This window comes from Stenella coeruleoalba (genome assembly GCF_951394435.1).
Source record: "Stenella coeruleoalba genome assembly, chromosome: 14".
NCBI lineage: Eukaryota > Metazoa > Chordata > Mammalia > Artiodactyla > Delphinidae > Stenella > Stenella coeruleoalba.
Window position 1 is genome coordinate 4,250,269 of NC_137160.1, and position 21,783 is coordinate 4,272,051.

General features: G+C 49.7%; 1 protein-coding gene across 1 annotated transcript in view; it reads right to left on the reverse strand.

Moving 5' to 3' along the window:
- Positions 1–4,063: 4,063 nt before the first annotated feature.
- The window catches only part of ZNF407 (zinc finger protein 407), a 421,297-nt gene continuing 403,577 nt past the window's right edge, over positions 4,064–21,783 (reverse strand). Inside the window, exon 9 of the mRNA XM_079942496.1 lies at positions 4,064–5,539. Within this exon, the coding sequence (XP_079798622.1) occupies positions 4,206–5,539 (1,334 nt within the window). The 3' untranslated portion in view covers positions 4,064–4,205. The remainder of the gene's footprint in view (positions 5,540–21,783) is intronic.

Sequence of the window (21,783 nt, forward strand, 5' to 3'; positions counted from 1 at the left end):
CTGGTCCCCATCCTAGAATCCTGCACGCGAATTCTTCATCAAGTACCTGCCTCCACGAAGACCATGCGCGTCCCTCCTGGTGACAAGTTGGTCTTATACTGAGTTCTCTGTTCCTAATTTCCATCTTCCCTGTATTAGAAAATGTTCGGGGTTTTCTCCCAACTTGTTGGCCGGAAATGGGGGCCCCTGGGGAAGCGCAGTTCACGAGCAGGACTGGAGGGAGGCCGGGTCCCGGGTTCACTGACCGCGAGCCACCTGGGCCGCCCGTTGCCACCTCACCTTCATTCCCTCCTCCAGAGTCTCCACAATATTTATTTCACGGGGCTACTTTTCATGGCGACAAACCATTATCCCACAGTTGAAAGCCCGACCTCCAATTATGAAAACTGCCAAGGGGACCACCAAGAGGAGACCATCACGCTCTCCCCTCTGCGTGAAGACGACCGGCGCCGGGTCCTTCCGCGGGCTCGCGGGCGCATGCGGGGACCGCCCCGGGGCGAGGGCGCAGGGCGCCTGCGCACTGGCCACACTCTGCCCGCGCGCCGCTGCCGCCGTCGCCGCTGCCGCCCAGGCCCGGCCGTGCTTTCTCTCTCCAATTGGAAAGCGGCGCCAGGTTTTCCCGTCAGCCGCTGCCACGTCTCCAAATGGCTTTTCAGTGTCAGGCCTATCAGGAAATTAACTCATCACGCAGTGACAGCTGCTAATTTTTTCCCCTTACATGTCAGATGGATCGCCCGCTGAAGCTAATAATGAATCACCAAAGCCTGATTAGAAGGTGCTTCCGAAACGTATAACTGCCATCTGAGCGAACTTTTTTCTTCATGTAAAATGATATCACCCTAGAGGAGCAGAAAACGGATTGTATTCTTCAGCAAGATGGAATAGGAGGCGGTTGCTTACGTGCGCTGGGCGCTCTCTTAAATGATGGGCTAATCTTAAACAGTAAAAGGAGTGAGAACTTAACAGCTCTTTTTGTAGTTTGCTCAATGAAGGGCCTTTCTTCTTTCCTAATTTTCTTCCTAGAACCTACTCTGGGTTAGGAGTCTAAGCTGGTACTTCAGTTCCTTCCTTATGCCATTGTTTCATGTTCGGGGTAACAAAAGATTCGATAGAACCGAGAGATACAAATTCTGCCCATTGGTCACAGGATTTCCTAGACGCGGTGCTACTAGGCAGCGGGGCCCTTGCTGCTCAGCGGGGTGGTGGGTCCGAGCGGCGCAGGTGGGCGTGGCCAGGGCCAGGCCTGGACCTCCGCGGGGTCTTCTGCATGACCTGTTAGGTGACTGAGCAAAGATCCACTGAGGCTCCTCTGGGCTGTCTTCTAGGGCTTGGGGTCCACGTGTCTGGGTTGAGTTGATAAATGAATGGAACTTTCAGTGCTACGCTGACAGCATCTTATCACATTTACTGGGTTCTTCAAAGCAAATCAGGAAACAAGAGGAGTGTGCTTTGCCTCTCAGGTGATGTGGGTCTGTCTGCTTGGGTGTTGTGTGGGGTAGGACTTGATTTGGAGAAGCCTCCCCCGCTCGGCTCCTACTGTTCAGTGAGGCCAGAGGCATCCGGAAGGATGCCTGTCTGAGCCACGCACTTCCCTTGTGACCTTATGCGGCTAGAGCTTTCTTCGTACGGAGACGGCGCTGCGGCGACTCTCCTCCACCATGCACGCGGCATTGTCCACGTCCGTAGGCTGATTCATCCGGGCAGGGAGTCCCGGCTTCCTCGCCACGGGTCCTGGAGGCGCAATCGTTTAATTGGCTGTAGTTTAATAAAAAGGTGTTCCTTTTGGATTACAGTCTCCAAGTGAATATTTCTGTTGCTTTGCTTTTTTTACTTCTTTAAGGTTCTACTGTCTTCTCCAGCCCAACCTCCAGGAAGGCTAAGGCTCGCCGTGTGTCCCTTGCAGACGATTGAGCTGCGGGGAGAGCGCCCGCATCGCCCTCGGCTGCGCCTCATCATTCCGAGGCCCACAGTTGTGTATGTGCTTCTTCAATCCCCTCACATTCCAGCAGCTGTGCAGGGAGAGAGAAAGGGGAGCCCACGTTAACCCGGCTCTACAGGTAATTACAGGACACAAGAGCTTAGTGAATCCTCTGCAGTCCTTCGGAGCCTTGAAACACCTTCGGTCCAATTTTCCTTTGCAAAGGCCTGCTCCTTTCATTGTGCATACAACGTGATTGCTGGTTTGACACTGCAGGCTACACTGGTTTCGTGAAGGATTAAATGCCACCCGAGACATATTTACCCTAAATAAATCACAAACGGTAAACTGCAGCATGTCAGTGTCAACACCCAGGACTGCGGCAGAAAGGTTAGCCGTACAGCACTCAGCGCAGCTAGGGATTAGCGTCCAAGCCAAGGGCCGCAGGCTACAGCTAAGGGAGGAATGATCAAGAAGAAACATTCTCACTGAAAAACATACGCGCCCCCCCCTTTTTTTAAACGTGTATGAGAAGCTTGGCGAGGGGCATCATTTTGTAAAGGTCACCTTCATTCCGACAGCACGCGGGAGTTGCTGCTGTCACTGTTTGTCTAAGACGGTGTTGAACAGCAGCGGAACTGCCCGGCCGTTTTTAAGCCTCTGGAGCAAGTCGTACCCAGCTAGTTCTGAATCACGGTGTCAAACCTGAAATTTTCCCTTTTATTTTTTTGGAGGGGCAGCTGTATCAAGGGAGGTGCCCTCGGATGGGCGGGACTCAGGGCTCTGAGGACGAGGTCAGGGGAGGGGTAGCCGGCTGAGCAACCCAGCCAGGCTCGTTTCCAAGCTCACCTCTCAGGGAAGGTGTAAACGGGACTTTCATTTAGACCAAAACGGTGCCGTTTTCTCTTCCTTCCCTCCCTTCTGATCTTCTCAATTTTTAGATACTAAGCATGACAGACTACGTTACTGTCACCAGAATCTAACTGGGCCACGTGCCAAACACTGAGAAAACGGCCCTGGGCTGCAGAGATGGCGGGCGGAACCCAGCACACTCGACGTGGGCAGATGGGGAAGGGAAATGAGTGTCAGACGCAGGCCAGTTCTCTTCAGTTTTTATAGCTGCCCATTGATTGGCTGGCTGCTGGAAAAAAATGTCATCATTATCTTTTAATGCTATAATTTTATTTCAAAGAAAAGAGAAACAGAACAGAAACAACCTTTGCATTTGGGGGAGGGGATGATTTTACAATTTTGGAAAAGGAAAAGGAGCAGTCGTATCAAGACACGAGTCAGCCGGCTATGGACTCGCATCCACAGTTGCGATGATCCCACAGCGAAGCACAGACAGTCCTGCCGGGGCCGAGGCTGCGGGGCACGGCTCTCTACCACTAATGTTTGATGTCAGCTCTTTCACGTGGACAGAAACCGCAGAGAAATCCTGCGAATATGATATCGACACTAAGAAACATTTGTTATAAAAGCAAAATATTGATACAAACAATATTTTCCAGAGTGCACATTTCATATAGACTTTATTGTATGAAACTAAGTCAAAATTAGAAGCATTGGGTTTTCTTAACCAAGGTTTATTTTAACTGAATATAAACGCCAAGGCTTTTCTTAACCGTAGTCTTAAGAAGGAATCTTTTAAGCAGAAGCAACCAGGGCGATGACCACACCTACGATGCCTGAAGGGAGGAAATCCATACATGAAACGAACAGGCTGCCTTTGGTTTGGGGACGCTGCGATCCTAAAATTTCCAGAAAAATGAAGAGGAGCCGACCGCTTCGACATGGTAATACGTGTAGCTGCAATTTTTAACCAAACGTGTAATAAAATGTTAAAACAGCGACATGCTGGACTGCAAGGGCAGCTGTGTCTCAAGCCATGAGACACACTGTTGTCACTCTTCTACTGCTGGGGCACAGTCCTTCCACAACTGAAACGGGAAAACATTTGTGGGGGGAACGAAAGAGAAAACAACTTAGCTTCTCGTCAGCACAGCGGACAGAACAGAGGGAAGAGCATCCAGAGAAGAACCAAACTGTAGACAGACCTGCCTCCGGCGGCCCCGCCCCACACGCGCGCCGGGCTCCCGCCCTGCGCGTCCACGTGCCCCGTGCGCGCGGTCGGCAGGGACGTCACCCGGCCCAGAGCCTGTGCGCGCTCCCGGGCAGCAGCCATCACTGTCGCGAAGGCTTTGCAAACGGAGCGCAGGGAGCACGCGCCTTGGGTGCTGGTCGCTCCGCGTCCGCCCGGTGCCGGGGGTGGGGCAAGGCTCCGGGCTCAGGCCTCGTGAAGCTCGCTGCTCTCTCTATGGCTCTGGATTACCGCGGCCGCCGGGGAGTCCTCCTGGGTGTATATGACCATGCTCGTCAGCTGCTCTGTTTCGCCGGGGACCACAGCCTCAGCGCTGAGTGCGGCCCCGGCCTGCAGGATCTCCTGAGAGCCGGCCGTCTCTATCACGGTGTGCGAGTACACGCCCGTCTCGTCCTGAGCCTCCGGGGGCAGTTCTGTCACGATGTAATGAGTCGCCCCCTCGGGAAAGCCGCCGCCGGACTCCTGGACCATGGCCTGGACCAGCTCCTCGGTCACGATGATCTGCGAGATCTCGCCGTCCGACTCGGCCAGGTCCACGCGCTGGCCGTGGGCCTGGGCCTCCTGCATGATGATCTGGGAGCCCTCCCGGGCCAGCATATGCACGGTGCCCTCCTCGTTCACGATGACCTGCGTGACACCGTCCTTCATGAGCTGGCCGGCCGCGGCCGGGTCGCAGACTGCGAACTGCAGCACGCCCTGCACCACCTTCCTGAAGGCCAGCTGGGCGCGCTCCTGCGACGCGATCAGGGCCGCGGGCCGGACGGCGCGGCTCAGCGCCCCCGCGGGCTCCAGGGCGGTGCCACCGTCCTGCACGTCGTGGCACACGTGGATCTCGTGGGCCTCGGCCGGGGCTGCGGCGGGGTCCGCCGCCTGCCCTGGCAGCGGGACCAGCACGTCTCTGGGGCCGGCCCTGCCCTTCTCCTCGGCCGCGGCCCGGCCCTCCGCCCCTCCCAGCTCGGTGACCGCGCACAGCAGGGCGTCCAAGGCCGAGGCCGTGTCCGGCGGGGGGATGCCGGCCTCGGCCAGGTCTAGAATCCCCTGCTTGGTCACCTGCTGAATTGCAGGCCCGCTGGGGCTGAGGGGCGCGTCCATGCCATGGCCTTCCATCGGGGCCCCCACGACCACCACCTGCGTGGCTCCGTCTGCCAGCTGTTCCGGCACCCCAGGCCCGGGCGCCCCGCCGCCCACGGGCGCCCCGCTCTGCCCCGCGGCGATGACCTGCCCGTCCTCCGTGATGTGCACCACCCGGGCCACCTGGCCGGCCAGTGCCAGCGTCTGCAGCGTGGCCGCGGCCGTCTCCTCCACGGAGGCGTCCAGGGCGAAGTCCCCGTCGTAGCCCTGGATGATGATGACCTGCTGCACCGGCTCCGGCGGCGCCGCCGGCCTCCTGCTGCCCCGCAGGGGCCTGTCCTTGACCGGAGACTCCTCCGCCAGTGCGGCCGCCGTGAAGGGGCTGTCCGTCTCCACGAACGTGGCCCCCTGGCCCTTCAGACGGCATTCGTAGGACTTGGACACAATGCCTAGGGGAGACAGGGACCAGTTAGAGTCCAGAAAAATGACTTTCAGGCTTAAAAGTAAGACAGTTCTTCCATAGAAGCTTTAGAACCTCAGCTGCTCAGAGCAGCCGGCTCCCAGCCTCAGGGCCTCGGCCCGGCGCTGGGCGCTCGGAGGAATCTGACACGGGTGCTCCCGGCTAAGAGCGGTCACAGAGGACATCTGTGCTGTAAGTGAGCGATGCCCACACCTCTGGTCTACTGTCCGGATACAATCTCATCGGCCTCTCTTCGCTTTTCAGCTCCTGGGGAAGGGATACGGTCGAGTCCTCTCAATTACGGTCATTTCTAACAAAATACTCAGTCGGTGGTGGTGAGTGCAGACCAGTAGCAGTCAGTAGCAGTATCTCCTAACCCAAAGGAAAAATCTTTTTTTTAATGTCCAAATATTAGCTACAGTATATTTGTTTCTTCAACAAAAAGAATGAAAGCTCTGCATATTAAATTTATAAATGAGCCCTGGATAAACACAGCTCTATGAGTTTCACCTTCTGTGTCGGGTGCTAAGCTGGGGGCAAAGGCGGCTGGCCCGCCAGGCGCGCCCCCCCACCCCTTCCCCGGAGGCCTGTGGGCGGAGACCCGGGCGCCCAGCCCAGATGCAGGGGCTCTGCTTCCGGGGCTCAGGGGCGGTGGACAGGCCAGAACTGAGTGCACAGCCGTGTCAGCCACGAGAGCCGATGCCACTCTGTCGCTCTGACGTTTGGCCAAGTGCCTGGCATGCAGCCACCATTCAGCAAAGATGCGTTTGTTGAATGACTTAAATATCGTGTAAGGTGAGAAGCACTACAGCAGAGAATAAACACACTCAGGCTCACAGCCAGCCGGAGGGAAAGGAATATTCAAGCTCTCCCTTGGGGCTGGGAAGGGGAAGAGCCTGGAGACAGAGCAGCCCAGGGCCAAGCAGAGGTGAGTCTGGGGGGCCGGGGTCTTGGGCTGGGCTGGCTTTTAGGGGATTAGATAGCTCGGCCCCCGCCAGGCTCTCCGGGCCTCTTCTGACAGGAGGCACTAAGACATCTGGACCACAGTCTGTGGAGAGAAGACACCTGTTGAATGTTTTTAAGCAGGAAAGTAAAACGAGTGCATCTGTTTTAGAATTGTGACAGAGGGTACAGCATTTATTATCATAAATACTAGCCCCAAATTCCTCTTAGTGAAAACACTGTGACTGTTTCAGAAAATGCAGAGATAAGCCCTTGGGACAAAGGCATATGCAAAATGCAGGGGTCAGGAGAGCCCAGAGGAGGGCAGGACTGGGGAGAGAGTGCCTGCAGGCTGCTGGCCTCAGCCCGATGGTCGGTCCCATCAGACAGCAACTGTCCCTCTCAGTCTGCATCTGAAGTCTGGACATCTGCCCGCCCAGGAAGGCACAGCAGCCCTGAGAGGCCTGCGGCTGCCGCCAGACTGAGAGTTTCAAGCCCGTCTAACAGATCCCGGGGCTGCAGGCCTGAGCTGGTCTCCTGTTACAAAAAGGAGGCTCTGGCCGCAGAACCGAGGGTGGAAGAGGAAGGATGCGGGGAGGGTGAGAGGCAGGGGCGGGTGCTGAGGACTGCAGGGTGTGTGCACACCCGGCCCCCAGTGCCACCTGTGACACAGGCGACACTTGTTTAATAACTCGACGGGGAAAGTATGAGTGAAAATTGTTGTCTCTGTCTTCATAAAAAAGAGTTTAAACAGAGTTCCTATTTTCTCCCTTAAGTCCTTAATTTTCTATCAGTTTTTTATTACAGCCTCCTTCCCTCCTAAGTAAGAGAATGATCTCTAAATGATCTATAGTATTTCTTTATCTCAATGGCAAACCACTTTTTAAAAATATTTCACTTTAGTCTCCCTCATGTAGGTCCTTTTTTAAAGAAAAGCACACTTTACCCTTACCAAAGGAGAAAAAAGGATTAAGACTTATTAGATTATTATTGCTAACATCCCTTAAACATAAGACAACAATTTTGCTTACTGTGTTGGTGCCAGTCCGTATGAAAGCATTTCTTTCAATACAGAGTCCACTTTAAGCAAAGACCCAGACAAGGCCTGCCTTTCAGCAGGTACAGCATCTCAGGCAGGAACCACAGAAGCTGTTAAATCATATTTACCAAGAGGACATAGCAGGCTCACATCCAGACTGTAGGCAATAGTCCCGGATTGCGAATCATGTGTGAAGTTATAAAAATGCAAACTCCTGGCCCATTCTGTGTGTGCTGGGACGTTTCATGTTCTGCGTCCACAGGTTCACAGGTCAGAAGTCTCAGGAAGTCAAGCCACTGCATCCCCCTTAACTCTTGAGGCCAGAGGGAGCCTCCCACTGGGTCAGGGTGAGGGAGCCACGGGGTCTCCCGGGGCCCTGTGCTGCGGGGTCAGTGGGGGCAAAGCTTGGGGTGCGTCCTCGGGACTGATTTTCTGTACACCGTGTACTTTCAGCCTCCGAGGCTCTGACTCCTAGTGAGGAAGTGAAATGTGTAAGTAATCCATTTCTGTAAGCAAAGATTAGGAACGATTGACATTTATTCTTTCTCAGAGAACTCTCTATAGTGCGCATCTTAGAAAGCTCATGGAACCATAGGCTCCGTGGTCAGGAAAAGACCTGTGGGTCAATGGGACCATCCCCAGGAGCAGAAAATCCTGTTTGCTCATTCAGAGAATGCGGAACACTGGGCCCAGCGGACGCTGCTCGGGGCTGGGCCATCAGCGGCGGGTGAACCAGGCCCAGCCGTGCCCGCACCAACCAGGCCAACATAAACCATCTTTTTTTTTTCTGGCTGCAGCATGTGGGATCTTAGTTCCCCATCCAGGGATCGAACCCATGCGCCCTGCAGTGGAAGCTCGGAGTCTTAACCACTGGACCACCAGGGAAGTCCCTACCATCACATCTTAAAAGCTGTTCAAACCTTCCCAGAGGACGGTCCCAAATGTCGCCGATTCCAGCTAAATGATCTCCCTAACTATGGCCTTCTCTTGTTTACCCTCCTAGGAAAGGGGGGGACAATGGGGACCACACAAGCAGGCTCCCAGCCAGCTCTGACTGAGGTGTTCAGTGGCAGGCAGCCACCGAGCACCCACTGCGGGGTGCCAGGCGGTCACAGCACAGGGCAGCAGTCCCCACACTGGGAATCCTACCCCGGGGGCTCTGCAGGCTGGCCCAAGATTATGTGAGCAGATGGAGAGTTCTAGGGAATCAGCCCAGTGTGTCTAAACTCACCTGCCCAGGGATGTGCCTGCCTTAGAGATATCCCCTCCTCCTCCCCGTGACCCTCTGCTTTACAAAAGGAAAACACACCCTTCACCATGGGACCCTCAGGAGGATTAGAGTTCAGAAGATAAGCATGAGATCAGGTTAAACCACTCAGACCCTAGAAGAAAAGGGCTGAATCACCTGTGGTCCATATGCTTTAATCTAATCGTGTGGGCATTTTCTGAACTTTAATCTTCCTGAACTATCTCTCGTCAAAGAGGTCAGAACGGGGCTCAGCGTAGGAGCAGAAGGCCTGCCCGATGGGTGAGGCACCCCATGGGCTCTGAGTTCACCCCTCCACGTAGGCCTGGGTCTCACCTGCTGGGTATCGCCATCTCTGCTCAAGTTGCCACCTGCTAAGACCCCAAGATCTCCTGTCTACCATACTTGTCAACGTCTTCCTCTGCTAGGCCTGCAACTCCTCCCCTTGCCTCTACGTTTCTACCGTGGATGGAACACTGCCCGTGCCTTCCTTACACTCTGAACCTGATCCAGTTTGTTTCTGCCCATTCTCTAAATCGAAGGTCATTTTCAGTTTAGAGTTTGGGAGAAAAAAAGAAATATGGATACAAAACATAAATAAGGCATCCTTCAAATCACCCTCCCCCGTCCCTACCTGATTACTGCCCTTACATTAAAAGAGGAGGAACTACTGTAGCTGGGAGAGAACAGATACCCTGCTCTTTGGTATTCTCTGAGGGAAATGCTACAGGCTTGAGTCCAGGCAATTCCCTTCTTCAGTCTGCAACTGGATGCGAAACCTCTTGGGTGCAGAATTATCCTCTGAATCCTGTGCGGCACTGATAATTATGCCATTCTGAACTACTTACTGACTGTATCTGAATCCGGAGGTGGGTTAAGCCACGTCCAGACCATTAAGTGAACTACGTGGGTAAATACTGCTGTCACTATGGGGTGTGACAAAGCTCATCATCAACATCTTCACCTCAGCTCAGCCCGAGCCCAGGGAGCCCATCGCAGTTCATAAACGTGAGTGCAGGTCTATCTTTGATTCAGCAATTTAATAACTTCGAGTGCTGTCAGTACTGCTTTGAAAAATAGCACCTATAAAATGTAACAGCCTCAATCAGATTGAAAAAGATTCACCCACTGAAGACTCTTCCATTTCGCCCATAATGAATTAATGTTGAGCTATGTAGAAGTTCAAGTGTCATTTAAACTAATGTGAATCTCTTCTGTAACTTTACATTCTGACCGGGCTATGACCAAGAATTTACTGGGCACATCAACTTCAATTTTTGAGATCTTTCTAGTAACTATGAACTGTAACGCTCACTAATGCAAATGGCCAGATGGATACAGTATCTGGAACACAGCAAGTTTGTACAGATTTTATCCTTAGCCGCTTAGTCACTGTTATTGCTCCAAAACTGCGTAAATCTTTAATGAAGCACGATAATCAACATATTATTTACATTACACTTGACAGTTTTCAAAGACAACGCAGGATTTCAGTATGCTAATAGTAGCTAATCAAATAATGTGTCTAAATCAGTCTTTTTTGGATCTGTTTCCAATAGGACAATAAGTAGCTTTGTGTAGAAGGTGCAAATGCAGGTGAAATGCAGCCTTATGCCTGTGTATGAAATCCCAACTCACTGCTTGTTTGCTTTCTTTCATGAGTACAGAGGTATTTTACTGCCTTCCCATAGCTCAACGTATTGAAAGTTTACAAGTCGGTTGAAATGAAAAGAGTTCTTTTGGGGGGGGGCGCGGTTTGAGGAGCTGTTTTCAGGGAGGTGCTTTCTAATTAGGCTCCCTTCTCCAGAAGATTATTGTGGAGCTCAGTGCCTTCTCACCTATCCCCTTTGAAGAGGACATCTCCAGAGCTGAAAACACAAGCTCCGTCACGCAGGAGCAGAGGGGTTAGGCTGCAGACTCATGCTCCCCGGAACCGTGCTAATGGCTCTGTTCTGCTGTCTGCCGAGCTGCTGGGAAGCTACAAATAGGGTTTACTACCTGACTACTTCCTTTCTGTGTGTGTGTGTTATTCTTTCGTTACTGTCATCATTTTTTCTCACAGAATAAATACCTTCTGCTTTTGTTAAGCTTACATTTAATTAAAACGTACAGAATTTGTGCAGTAAACTCAAATGAAACAAATAAAACAAGGCCCCCTCTCTTGAAGGCATACGTTGTGAATGAAAAATGTCATTACAGACTAAAAAATTTTGCAGTAAACAGGGCCTGCAGAGAGAAGTTTCCCCGTAATGACATCCATAAAATACACAAACGGCACTTCAGCGCCATCCTGAATATGGCATTTTCTGTGCTCTATACACAATCTAAATGGTTTGCTCATAGAGCATAATACTCCATTGGGTTTATAGAACAATCAATGTTCCATAAAATGATGTATTTATCCAGTAGTAGGCTCAGCAGTTACTGGTGTACGGCACCGCAGGACAGAGGCTGGGCTCGCACGCGGGCTGCAAACCTTGGCTCACCTCAACGGCTTCATCTCATCTGTGTCAAGTAATTTGTTGAAGACTCAGCTTGGCTTAAAAAAAAACTTGTAATAAAAATTCATAGAGTTTTCAGGAGAATGAAAGCTGATGACAATAGAAAGGTCACATTGTGTCTCCACTAAAGGGGTCAAAGGTCATGAGCAGTTCTAAAACCGAAAGTAGATTTCATGCATCGCCTAGCAGATAAAGATGGCATTAAAAGGACTTGTGTGGCTGAAATGTCGACCGCACCAGGGAAGCCTGTGCTAATATCCGACGTGAGCCACTTTGCTGCCATCAGCCAGCATTTATTTTACATTTCTAAGCTACTTCTGAAACGGTGTTACATGTTTATACACTGCTAGGTTACGTCTCAGACACCGTGTGTGTTTTAGATTTTATATTTAGGGAGCGCCCTAAGCTTGAAAACGCTAGGCTGCCTCACCGTCATAATTAAAGCACCTCAAATATGACGCAAGTAAAAAAGTAATGCCTTTTATATAAAAATTTGGGGCACGCATGACACTGTGCTTCTTAGGCCACATACAATTTTCCTCAACTTCAGTTTTAAGATGTAACTTTAACAAGAATGTTACGAAATCACACTTAATGTCTATTAAAATGAAATAATATTAACAGATTAGGCTAATAAATTAGAGCCGTATTTTAACGTCAAAAAAGCTTCTACGTTTCTCAAGTGAAAGCAGGAAAAATGACAAATTAAAATTCAATGAAATATAATCTTTTAGAAATTTCAAAGCAGGTAATAAACTATTCTTATAATGGCAGTCACCAATAGTACAGCCAGTCAAATTGATATCAATAACTGCTCTATAATGTATTTATTTTTTTGGACAATAAAAATAACCGGTATTCCGGTATTCCTGCAGGAAGCCCCCCACGAGCGCCCCCTGCAGTCCAGGCTTGAATAAGTGCCGGATGCTCCCCACACAGAATGCTCTGCATCCTGGCATCCCTGCAGAAAACCCCGACCAAGTCGTTCAGGAAAGACGATCACAGCCAGTGTGGTCCAGGATCGTAGTGGGCTGTGGACCAAAATGACAATTTCACCATCTTTTTCTTTTTTTTTTGAGAGGTAACAAAGGACGGTCAGTACCTTATGTCTATTATTTTCAAGGGTTAGAAATGCTTTCTGGCCAATGTTAATAAAATTCACACACAAATTAGAAATACTGAGGTTACTGGAGAACAAAATTAAAATGCTCTTCAGATTCTGCCATGCTTGTTGAATGTGATGGCTATACAGTGAGATTTATTTCAGAGCACAGGGCTTGTGCTGGTCATTCTGAAACCTACACTGCTGTGCACTGGCCTAAGGATGTGTTAAATACACAACAACCCGATAAATAATTTTGGTAATTATCTGCTTTATGCCACAAATAAGCACAGCGGTGCCGAGGAAGGTCCGGCAGTGAGGACCTGACCACTGAGCTCTAAGACAAGCAGAGTTAAAGTCATCGCTCTGTCCTTAATTTCATGAAGGCCATTATGTTCTAGGAAGAGATGAGGAAAATTATTTTTCTGTGAAAAATTAACTGAAGTCCACATCATTTCTGAGAAGCTTTCACATAGGTTCAAACATACAGTTTTATAAGACACGCCGTGCGAGTTTTACTGAAGGAAGATGTACAAGAAGGCAGGAGCCAGATTTAGGTAACAAAAGCCTTAGTCCTTTTTTCCTCAATTATCACTAGTAGCACCCTTAGGACTGGCAGTGATCAAAGGTAACCAGATAAGACCCCTGAAAGAACTTCTAAGATATCCGGGAAAAACCAAGAATAAATTTAATGTTAAGTTGGAAATGCAGAACCGGCCAGGTTTCTAACTTTGCGTGGAGGGTCTCCACAGGCCTCGGTACTTCCATGGGCACTGAAGAGTGACAAAGAGTAAAAGACAATATTTTACCTTTAAAGTCACAAACCCTAAGCAATTTTGTATTATATCAGACCCTTAGGTATATACTATCACTCCCCTGCATGAAGATCTAATGGGAATCACACACACAAATCTCGCTCAGGAAGATGAGTCCTTTAAGGTCATCCTGACAGGCTTCTGGGCACGGATGCTGCGGGAGGGCATGTTAACTGCTTCTCTGCTCCTGCCGAGGCCTGTCCGTCAGGATGTGACCACAGAACTTTGGAAATTTGACTCGTGACAGAAATAGTGTCATCATGCTTCACGAATGTGACAAAACGGGACTAAAATTAGAAGGTAAGGTGCCCTGATCTCGTCATTTACCCTCAAAGAGCACTTCTTAAAACAGCCAGGTGGTTTACTAGCAGAAAGCGCTCAGATGCCTTGAACAAGGTAGGGAGGGTGGGGGCTGTGTGTGTCAGTGCACTTGGCATCCTGCATTCATTCTGGGGGTCACGGTGGGCCCTGGCCACCATGGGGGAGCCCATCTGGGACACTCGTGTGCTTCCCCAGTGCAGCTCTCACCCTGCACCTCCGACCTCACCTGTCTCGTGCTCGTGGTACCAGCTGATGAAAAGCAAACTGCGCCCCACATGCTTGCATTTGGGGAGCTTGGGGGCTTGAACAAGCAGTGGAGTTTTAGGCCAGCAGCATTTCTGAAGGCCTTCGAAGACTCCAGATAAACAGCAGCCCTGTCTGTTTACTGCAAGGCTGCTTCCGTTTGACTTAAAGATGTTAACTTAGACTAGCACTGACATTCTTTTGGGAGTTATGGAATCGGAAAGTTAGGAAGCCCGACGATCTTCTCCTAAATGTGCTCTGACCACTTATAAAACTCCCCATACAGATAATGCAATATTAGGAGACAAGGCCTAGCTTGCAAAAGTTGTAACTGTTACGCGCACTTAAAAGGTAAAATTACGCAACTAAGGAGCCCAGCCAAGCCGTTAGGGGGCCTCTGCTAACAGGCTGACTTCACAGGCCAGCAGCAGATTGAACTGGCCTCCTTTGTTTCTCTGGCAAACCCTACAAAAAAATCACATTCACTTTTGGAGGCAGGTTCAGATTTCCCGTGTTTCATAGTCCCTTCCTATCTTTGCTGAGGCAATGAGAGCAGGCTGACGTCTGTCTCCATCGTAGACACTTTTGTATGAAGGTAAAAAGCAAACCACTCCTCAGTCACAGCACAGAGGCACCATTAAAATCAAATTTACAGTATGCGGGACATGCAGCCGGGCAGAGCTCACTGTTAGTATTTTAATCATTTGCAGGGCTTTCGGAGGTCCCGCATCATTCATGGCCGAGTGGCGGCAGCACTGGTACACTCAGAACGACGCGCGCTTCTTCTCCACGTACTACACGAATCATCCGCTCTGGGCACGCGGCTGCTGCCTTCCTGTTAGGCTGCTGTGGGTGAGGGTGCCCTGAGCATCTCGTGGCTGGGACCTGCCCCCGAGGATGGGCTCTGACGACAGCAGACACCCTGAGTCTGGAGAGTGAGAACACGGGGCGCCGGCGCCCAGGTGTGGGCGGCAGGTGCCGAGGAAGGTCCGGCAGTGAGGACCTGACCACTGAGCTCTAAGACAAGCAGAGTCAACGCTGACTCGAGTCCGTGAAAGTTCGAGGGAGTAGTGGTTGTTGGCCTGTCCTTCCCGGGGTCCACCAGGCTGACTCGGGGGGCGCTGGGTGCTGTCCTGATCTAAGGCTGGTCCGCCCGGCACTCGGCCTTCTCTGCAGTGAGGACAGGACAGAGGCAGGGCAGGTCGGGGTTGGGGAGACTACTGGTCAAGGTGGAAAACAATGATTTATTTTCTTCTGAGCCAGTGAATTCCACCATCTTTATTTTGAACATCTTCCTAAATACCTAAGTTAAACTCCTCTGTTAAAATTGCAGAATATTTATATGCCTGGGATAAGAAACGCTAAAACTGATTTAAAAATATCAAACAAAAGACAAATTTTGAGGCTTGAACCCTCGCTTTGAAATGAGTGGAATGAATGAAAATAAACTTACAAATTGAAACACTGGCTGAAACGCCAGCCATTGAAATCTCAGGTCCATGACATGGACATGCCAGGCGCCAGCAGCTGCCCCGCTCCTGCCGGGCGGTGCTCCCGAGGGGCAGGGAGGGGTCAGGGACCCTTTGAAAGCACAGGACAGCTGAGCGGATGCGTGCACGGTGGGACGCCAGCACCGCAGCAGGACACGTAGCTGCTGTCACGTGTCTAGAGGTAGCGCTTTGTGCCCCGGGGTCTCAGCAGCGGCGCACGCCACCTGTAAAGTCCTCCAGCAAATCTCCGTGGTGCAGGTTCTGAACCAGGATTCAATATCCAGTGAGGCGAGAGTCCAGCCAGGGGGACAGGGATGCACACAGCATTACACGATTCCTTTGGGCTGCATCCAGAGGAGAACCTGAAAACCATCTCTCTGAAATATTACTGGTTCGCTAAGGGGTTGAAAGGCTTTAAGTGGGCAGCCCTGTTAAGGAGAGTTCGAGGTTGCTCTCCGATGGGCAGACACACAGCCACCAGACAAATGATGTCGGGGACCTAACACCAATCCCTAACAGGCATTTCTCAAAAAGCTCTAGGGCGACATACTTTCAGCACAACTTCCACATCATTACGAACTGAATTGGACAGCAAGAAATCATCTCCCAAATAACAGACCTGGGCACTGAAAGATGCTGAGTCATCAAAGGAAGACGGGCGATTACTTACCCTTGATTTGACCAGGACAGAAAGGCACAGCAGAGCAGGTGAAACCCTTCAAGAGAATTCAAAACCAGCGAAGAAACAAAGTGTTTCGTGGTAAATTCTCACTTACCCAGTAAAACTAATCCTTAAATCTCTAGGTGTTCTAAGGTTTTAGTTCCACTTATATTACTAACTTAAATTTGCTGGATGCTCCAATTCAGGAACTTGGGTATTTCAGATCATTTTCTTAATTATTTATGCAACAATACTATTAATATAAATATTAACATTGAGGCTAAATTCCTGTATTTAATCCCTTACATCAGTAAGGCAAACGTGAACTTTTTAAGGAATGAATAATCTATTTGAAGATACTGGTATGACAGATAATTACAATAATAATAATTACAATAAATAAAATATAAAGTAACTAGATAACATACGAGTAGCTATGCCTTCGAAGAAAGAACTCCCTTGGTCTAGGCTAGGGATCAGGAAAGTACTCACTGACACCCGGGCCTTGAAGGCTGAGTAGGAATTTGTCAGGAAGTGAAGAAAAGAGTGGTGAGGACCCCACGCCATTCTAAGCATACGGCAAAGCCAGCAAGTGGTGTGGCTTGGCTACAAAATCCTAGCATGGCAGGACGGCAGAGGGACAGAGTGAAAAGGCGGGACTCGTCAGATCCCGCGAGGCCCAAGCGCGTGAATCTGGGTATCGGATAGTGACAGGAAGGCACTGAAGCCAGTGAAGCAAGGAAATGACATGTTCACATTTGCATTCTTGGGAACGAATTGTGGTGAGGCTGCAGGACTGTCTCTGGCAAAGGTGTTCAATGCAAGGAGCCTCACCTGGAGGCCTCGCAGGGGCCGAGGTGCAGGAGACTAAGGGGTGAGGGCAGGGCACGTGCGTGGTTTCAGTGGGGACAGAAAATGGGGAGGGCCTGGGGGATGCTGCGGGGGCCTGGACAGACCTGTCAAAGGGAACTGCAGCTTGCACGCCTCTGCTGCTCGTTCCCGCACACGCGCTCTCTGCACGCCTCTGCCGCTCGTTCCAGCACACGTGCTCCCTGCACGCCTCTGCCGCTCGTTCCCACACACGCGCTCTGCACGCCTCTGCCACTCGTTCCCGCACACCGCCTCTGCTGCTCGTTCCCGCACACGCGCTCTGCACGCCTCTGCCGCTCGTTCCCGCACACGCACTCTGCACGCCTCTGTTGCTCGTTCCCGCACGCGCACTGTGACCCTGTGCTCGCTCCCCTGTTCCTTTCCTGTTCAGCTCTGCTTCCTCCCCCAAAACATCCACCTAGCGTGGGAAGGGACCTCGAGGCTCCGTGTTGCGCCAGCGCCTAGCCCGACGGCACCAGGGGTTTCCACACAAGGAAGAGAAGGAAGCGGTGCCCGTGGGGCAGAGGTCCCGGGCCCAGGCGGAGGCAGAGGTGAAAGATTCACGTGGAACAGCCCCGGGCTTTCCCTGTGGACTCTGCCCTCGAACGGAGCACAGCACCCCTTGCTTTAGTTCACGTCCTGAGCCGCTCCCCCTCCGCTCGCCACTGTCTGGGCTGCAAGGTCCCCGGACAAGGACGAGGTCCCGGGTGCCTTCTGACCCTCCAGCAAGCGGTGCACGGCGGTGCTATGGGGGACGCGGGGCATTTGGGACAGCAGGAGCAACTGTTTCCACTCTGACTTCAAGGAAATCAGTCAAGCAAGAATTTAAACATTTTCTCCTGTAACAGGAGAAAAGCCTGAGACTCCAGTTTCTGCTCCGTGAGCCTGGACGGAGGCTGCTCAGGACACACAGCCGCGGGGCTGTCAGTGTGACACTGGCCTGGCGGCTCTGCCCATTATAGAATTTGAACGTGTTTCTGTCCTCGGCCATGTACTAGTTAACATACCCCCTTAGACTGCAGCTTAATGACTGGGAGCGTCAGAGCAGCGATCAGTAAAATGTAAGTCAAGGGGGAACGTGCTATGATACGAATTCTGCAAATCTGCCTCAGATGGACTTCCAGAATGATCCTTGTATTCATCTGGTCAAGCTTCTTATATAGCACATAAAGTTATCTCTGCTACTTTAAAAGCCAATTAGAAAGGGGGAATATTACATCCATATACGTACAATATCATATCCCGAAGAGAAAGAAAACATATCAATTTAATTTTTCAAGAATAATGACGCTGCACAGGCAAAATATGTTATTTGCAAATGAGTGCTTGCAAATAGCAGGCTCTCTTATCTTGTCATTTCAAAGCAAAGCAAACATTTTAAACGTAATTATAAAAATGTATGAAAATACTCCAGTTGAGTTTTTTTTAAAGGCAGAAAATGTCAAGGATTCCAGCATCGCTCAAGAGTGCAGCTCTCAGTTTAGAAGTCAAGCTGAGAATCAGATTCCCGTGCGAGAACCAAGTACCTAGTTGCTTATCTTTTGGCATCGTGCTTTGGGCCAAGGGAAAGGTTGGGCTTGGCAGGCAACTGCACGTTTGCTGCTACCAGCATTGAGATGGGGGCCCCAAATAACGAGGGGTGACCTCCCCCAGGCAGTGCGTGGGAGGCTGAAAGGAGATCTCAGTTAGGGAAAGAGACCGAGGGCACACTGGTGACTGGAGAAGAGTCAGAGCCGGAGAGACGACTAGGCAGTCAAGACCCTGGCGGAAGGCGTGAAAGAAGAGGGTGATCGACCGTGTGAAAGGTCAGAAAGAAACACCATCAAGACTGGAAGTAGGTCTCGAATAGGTAACGTGTTACCAGGAAGACCACGGCATTTATCCCCCAACCTGAATGCTGTTGAGAGAAGCAAGGGCAGTGATTGGTCAGAACATGAAACAGGGGGCGCAGACCACACACCGTTGTAGATAAACCAGGACATATGTTGGCCTAGGTTCCACGACTAACATGGTACAACGATCCTGGCGTTTTTCCTTTAGAGCACATTGGTACTGAGTATGAACACCCACACACGGCATTAATCAGAATACAACACTACCTGATTAGTGGCTTCATTAATAGAAAGGAGAAAAGGAAGGTATTCAAAACTTGGAATAACATTTACAGAAATATGGAAATTCATATGTTTTCCTTCACCTCTATTCACTATTAAATGTCATCAAGTGTTTTTCTGAACAAAAATGTCCCACTCTTTCTTGGAGTAGCAAGACAATCAGAATGACAGTACTGAATTAATTCCTCATTTGCTGGCTGAAAGAAACTCGAAGCTGAATTGCCAAAGGGCAGACTAGAGAGAGTGACACCATACATCTCAGCTTTTATATATGTCCATTTGATTACTGTGCTTGTATGTCTGTATTATCTTGCTGGTCTAACAGCTGTTGTCTTACTTCATTTACAGAGTGCCAAGGTATCTATTAGTAGTAACTAAGCTGTGAAAAGTATTACTAAATAACTGGAATTCTTAATAGAAATTCCAGGAAGTCCAGTGGATAAATCACAGACATAAAAGGAAGGAAAAAATACCTCCTAGGAAAGGTTCCACTAAATGCGCCTTAGAAAAGCTGGCCTGGGACTGCAGCCCGCCCAGGGGCCAGGGTGCTCCCACAGGAGCCTCCCCTGGACCTCCTGCGCTGTGCCTCCAGCGGTGGAAAATCCAGCCTCACCTGCTTTTTTTTCAGGTGCTTTGAGTAACTTCTGTCGTCTGGGCCTCCCTCTGACTAGTGACTCCTACTGGCTGGAATAAACACTGTTTGCTTTTTCTGCTCTTATTTTTGACACTGTCCTGGCTGGTGATTAAACAACCACAGATCAACCTTGTATGCCAGTTTTCCCTATCCAACAGACAAACAACCCTGAAAATTATAACTTAGCCAGCCCACCTCACTGAGCTTGGTTCTTTCTTAAAAATACACTTTTATTATTCAATTTTTGGTTTTACTGTCCCACTTTTTGAATTTATTTATGTGTAGAATCAGAATACTAAACATTCTAACTGATATACTCAAAATTAGCTTGAATTTTGGACACAGCATTATTAATAGAGAAGGCTTCATTCCTTTTCAATCTACAAAGAAAATGTCACGAACATAACTTATCTGGCCCAAACTTAGCTTGGTCATACTGAAGGTCAGAGGGCAAGGGGCATTTGGGAGGAAAACACCAAATCCCGATAAGAGACTTTTCGGCTTGAACCTTCACAGAACATGTGGATCTAGAGAGAGGAAGTTTTTTTTTTTTTATTATTAGGCTTAAATTCAACACTATGAAAAGAGAATATCAAGGAAGAGAGGCCATTAGCGCACGGATTCTTTGCACGGCCACTGAAAGGGGCTGAGCCGTGCTCCTGGTTCTGCCCATGACAGATCCCGAGACTGGACCGGCGGGGACAGGCCTCCGCGGTGCTGATGGCCACAGTCTTGCCGCGGACCGGCTCGGCTTTCTATCTATTGGATGATGAGTGCATTCACCTTACGTATCAGAATGATGAAACCTTTCCCGGAACACCCAAATACGAGACAGACGGGAAGGGAAGCAGTGCGGGCTGGGTGGGCAGAGAGCTCCAGAGCTGCCCGGCGTCCCATCCGCCTCCCTGAGAAGGCCCAGGCCTCTCGGTACCTCGTTTAAGACCCATCGGGTCAGGTGCTCTCAGCTTCTCGTCGCTGGAGAGTTCTGCGAGTCCAGGATAATGCCGGTACTCTCGGGGATAGCTGACCAACCTGACCCCCGCCACTGTCTAGTCTACAGAAAACATCATCTAATCATGGGTCTCATATGGTTACCTTTAAAAAATGAGGTGGTGTAGCCAGATCCTTTCCTGTTAATATATGAATAATAAACATTCTCTTAAATATCTTAACACACCTCCACCTCCACAATACAGTAGCTGACTGTGTTATTTAGATTTGGAAATTAATGGGCTGATGGTAGCATTACAGCTCACGTGGATTTACAGTCATCGTATTTGGCCCAGTGTGATTTCAAATAAGAATTACTTCTGATTGTTTGAGTGGAAATTCAGAAACATGAAAAGAAGCCATGTTAAAACTGGCTGGTTCATCACATGCAAGTACTGCACATTAAGATGGGAAATACCCATTCATGAAGATAATGAAAATGGACATGAATATAATAAAATACCCGGTTTACAGACTCTGAGACCTACGTAAGCAGTAGATTTGCTCCTTCTACTTAAAAGCATGTTCATCCAACCCCACCCCAATTCATATTTGATCTGCAGTCCAAAAACAAAGCCCTGTGGTCTGTTAGCACAAAACCTTATAAAATGACTCAAGATTCTCGACATTCAAGTTTCCATTTTTTAAAAAGAAGAGGGTGCAGGGGTGACAAGTATTATAGCCGAGAACAAACAGTGCAGCAAAGAAAGCAGCAGATCAATGGATGCCCCCCGACTCTGGCGCTCATGAAACAGCCACGTGAATAGCACCGCGGAGAACAGAAGACGATGATGATAAAATTGGTGCTTTTGTTTTATAAGGCTGGCACAGATGGGCCTGGCAGCCTTCATGTTTCATTTTCATGAAACTTCAGCCACATTTCCAGGGCAACATTTCCACTGTTTGCAGGCAAAGGGTCCCTGTGCAGGAGGCCAATGGCTTGCCAATGATTTTGCTGAATGCCCCAACTTAAGCCAGAAAAAGGAATTTAAACACTCAGATAGGTTGAGTACTGATAATCCTATCTAACAATGTAAACTGAATGATTTAGTTATTAACATGCATTTTAATTAAAATGAGTAACTTTTAATTCCCAGTTAGACATAAAACTTTCTGTTGAGATGATCACAGCTATACATTTTACATGCATACATACTTTTTTCCTAATCTAGCTGAAAAAAACAGTCCTCATTCAGACACATATTGCTGATACTGCATTCTTTTACTTTACAATGATATCCTAGAAGAAAGTCTTGGCTACAATG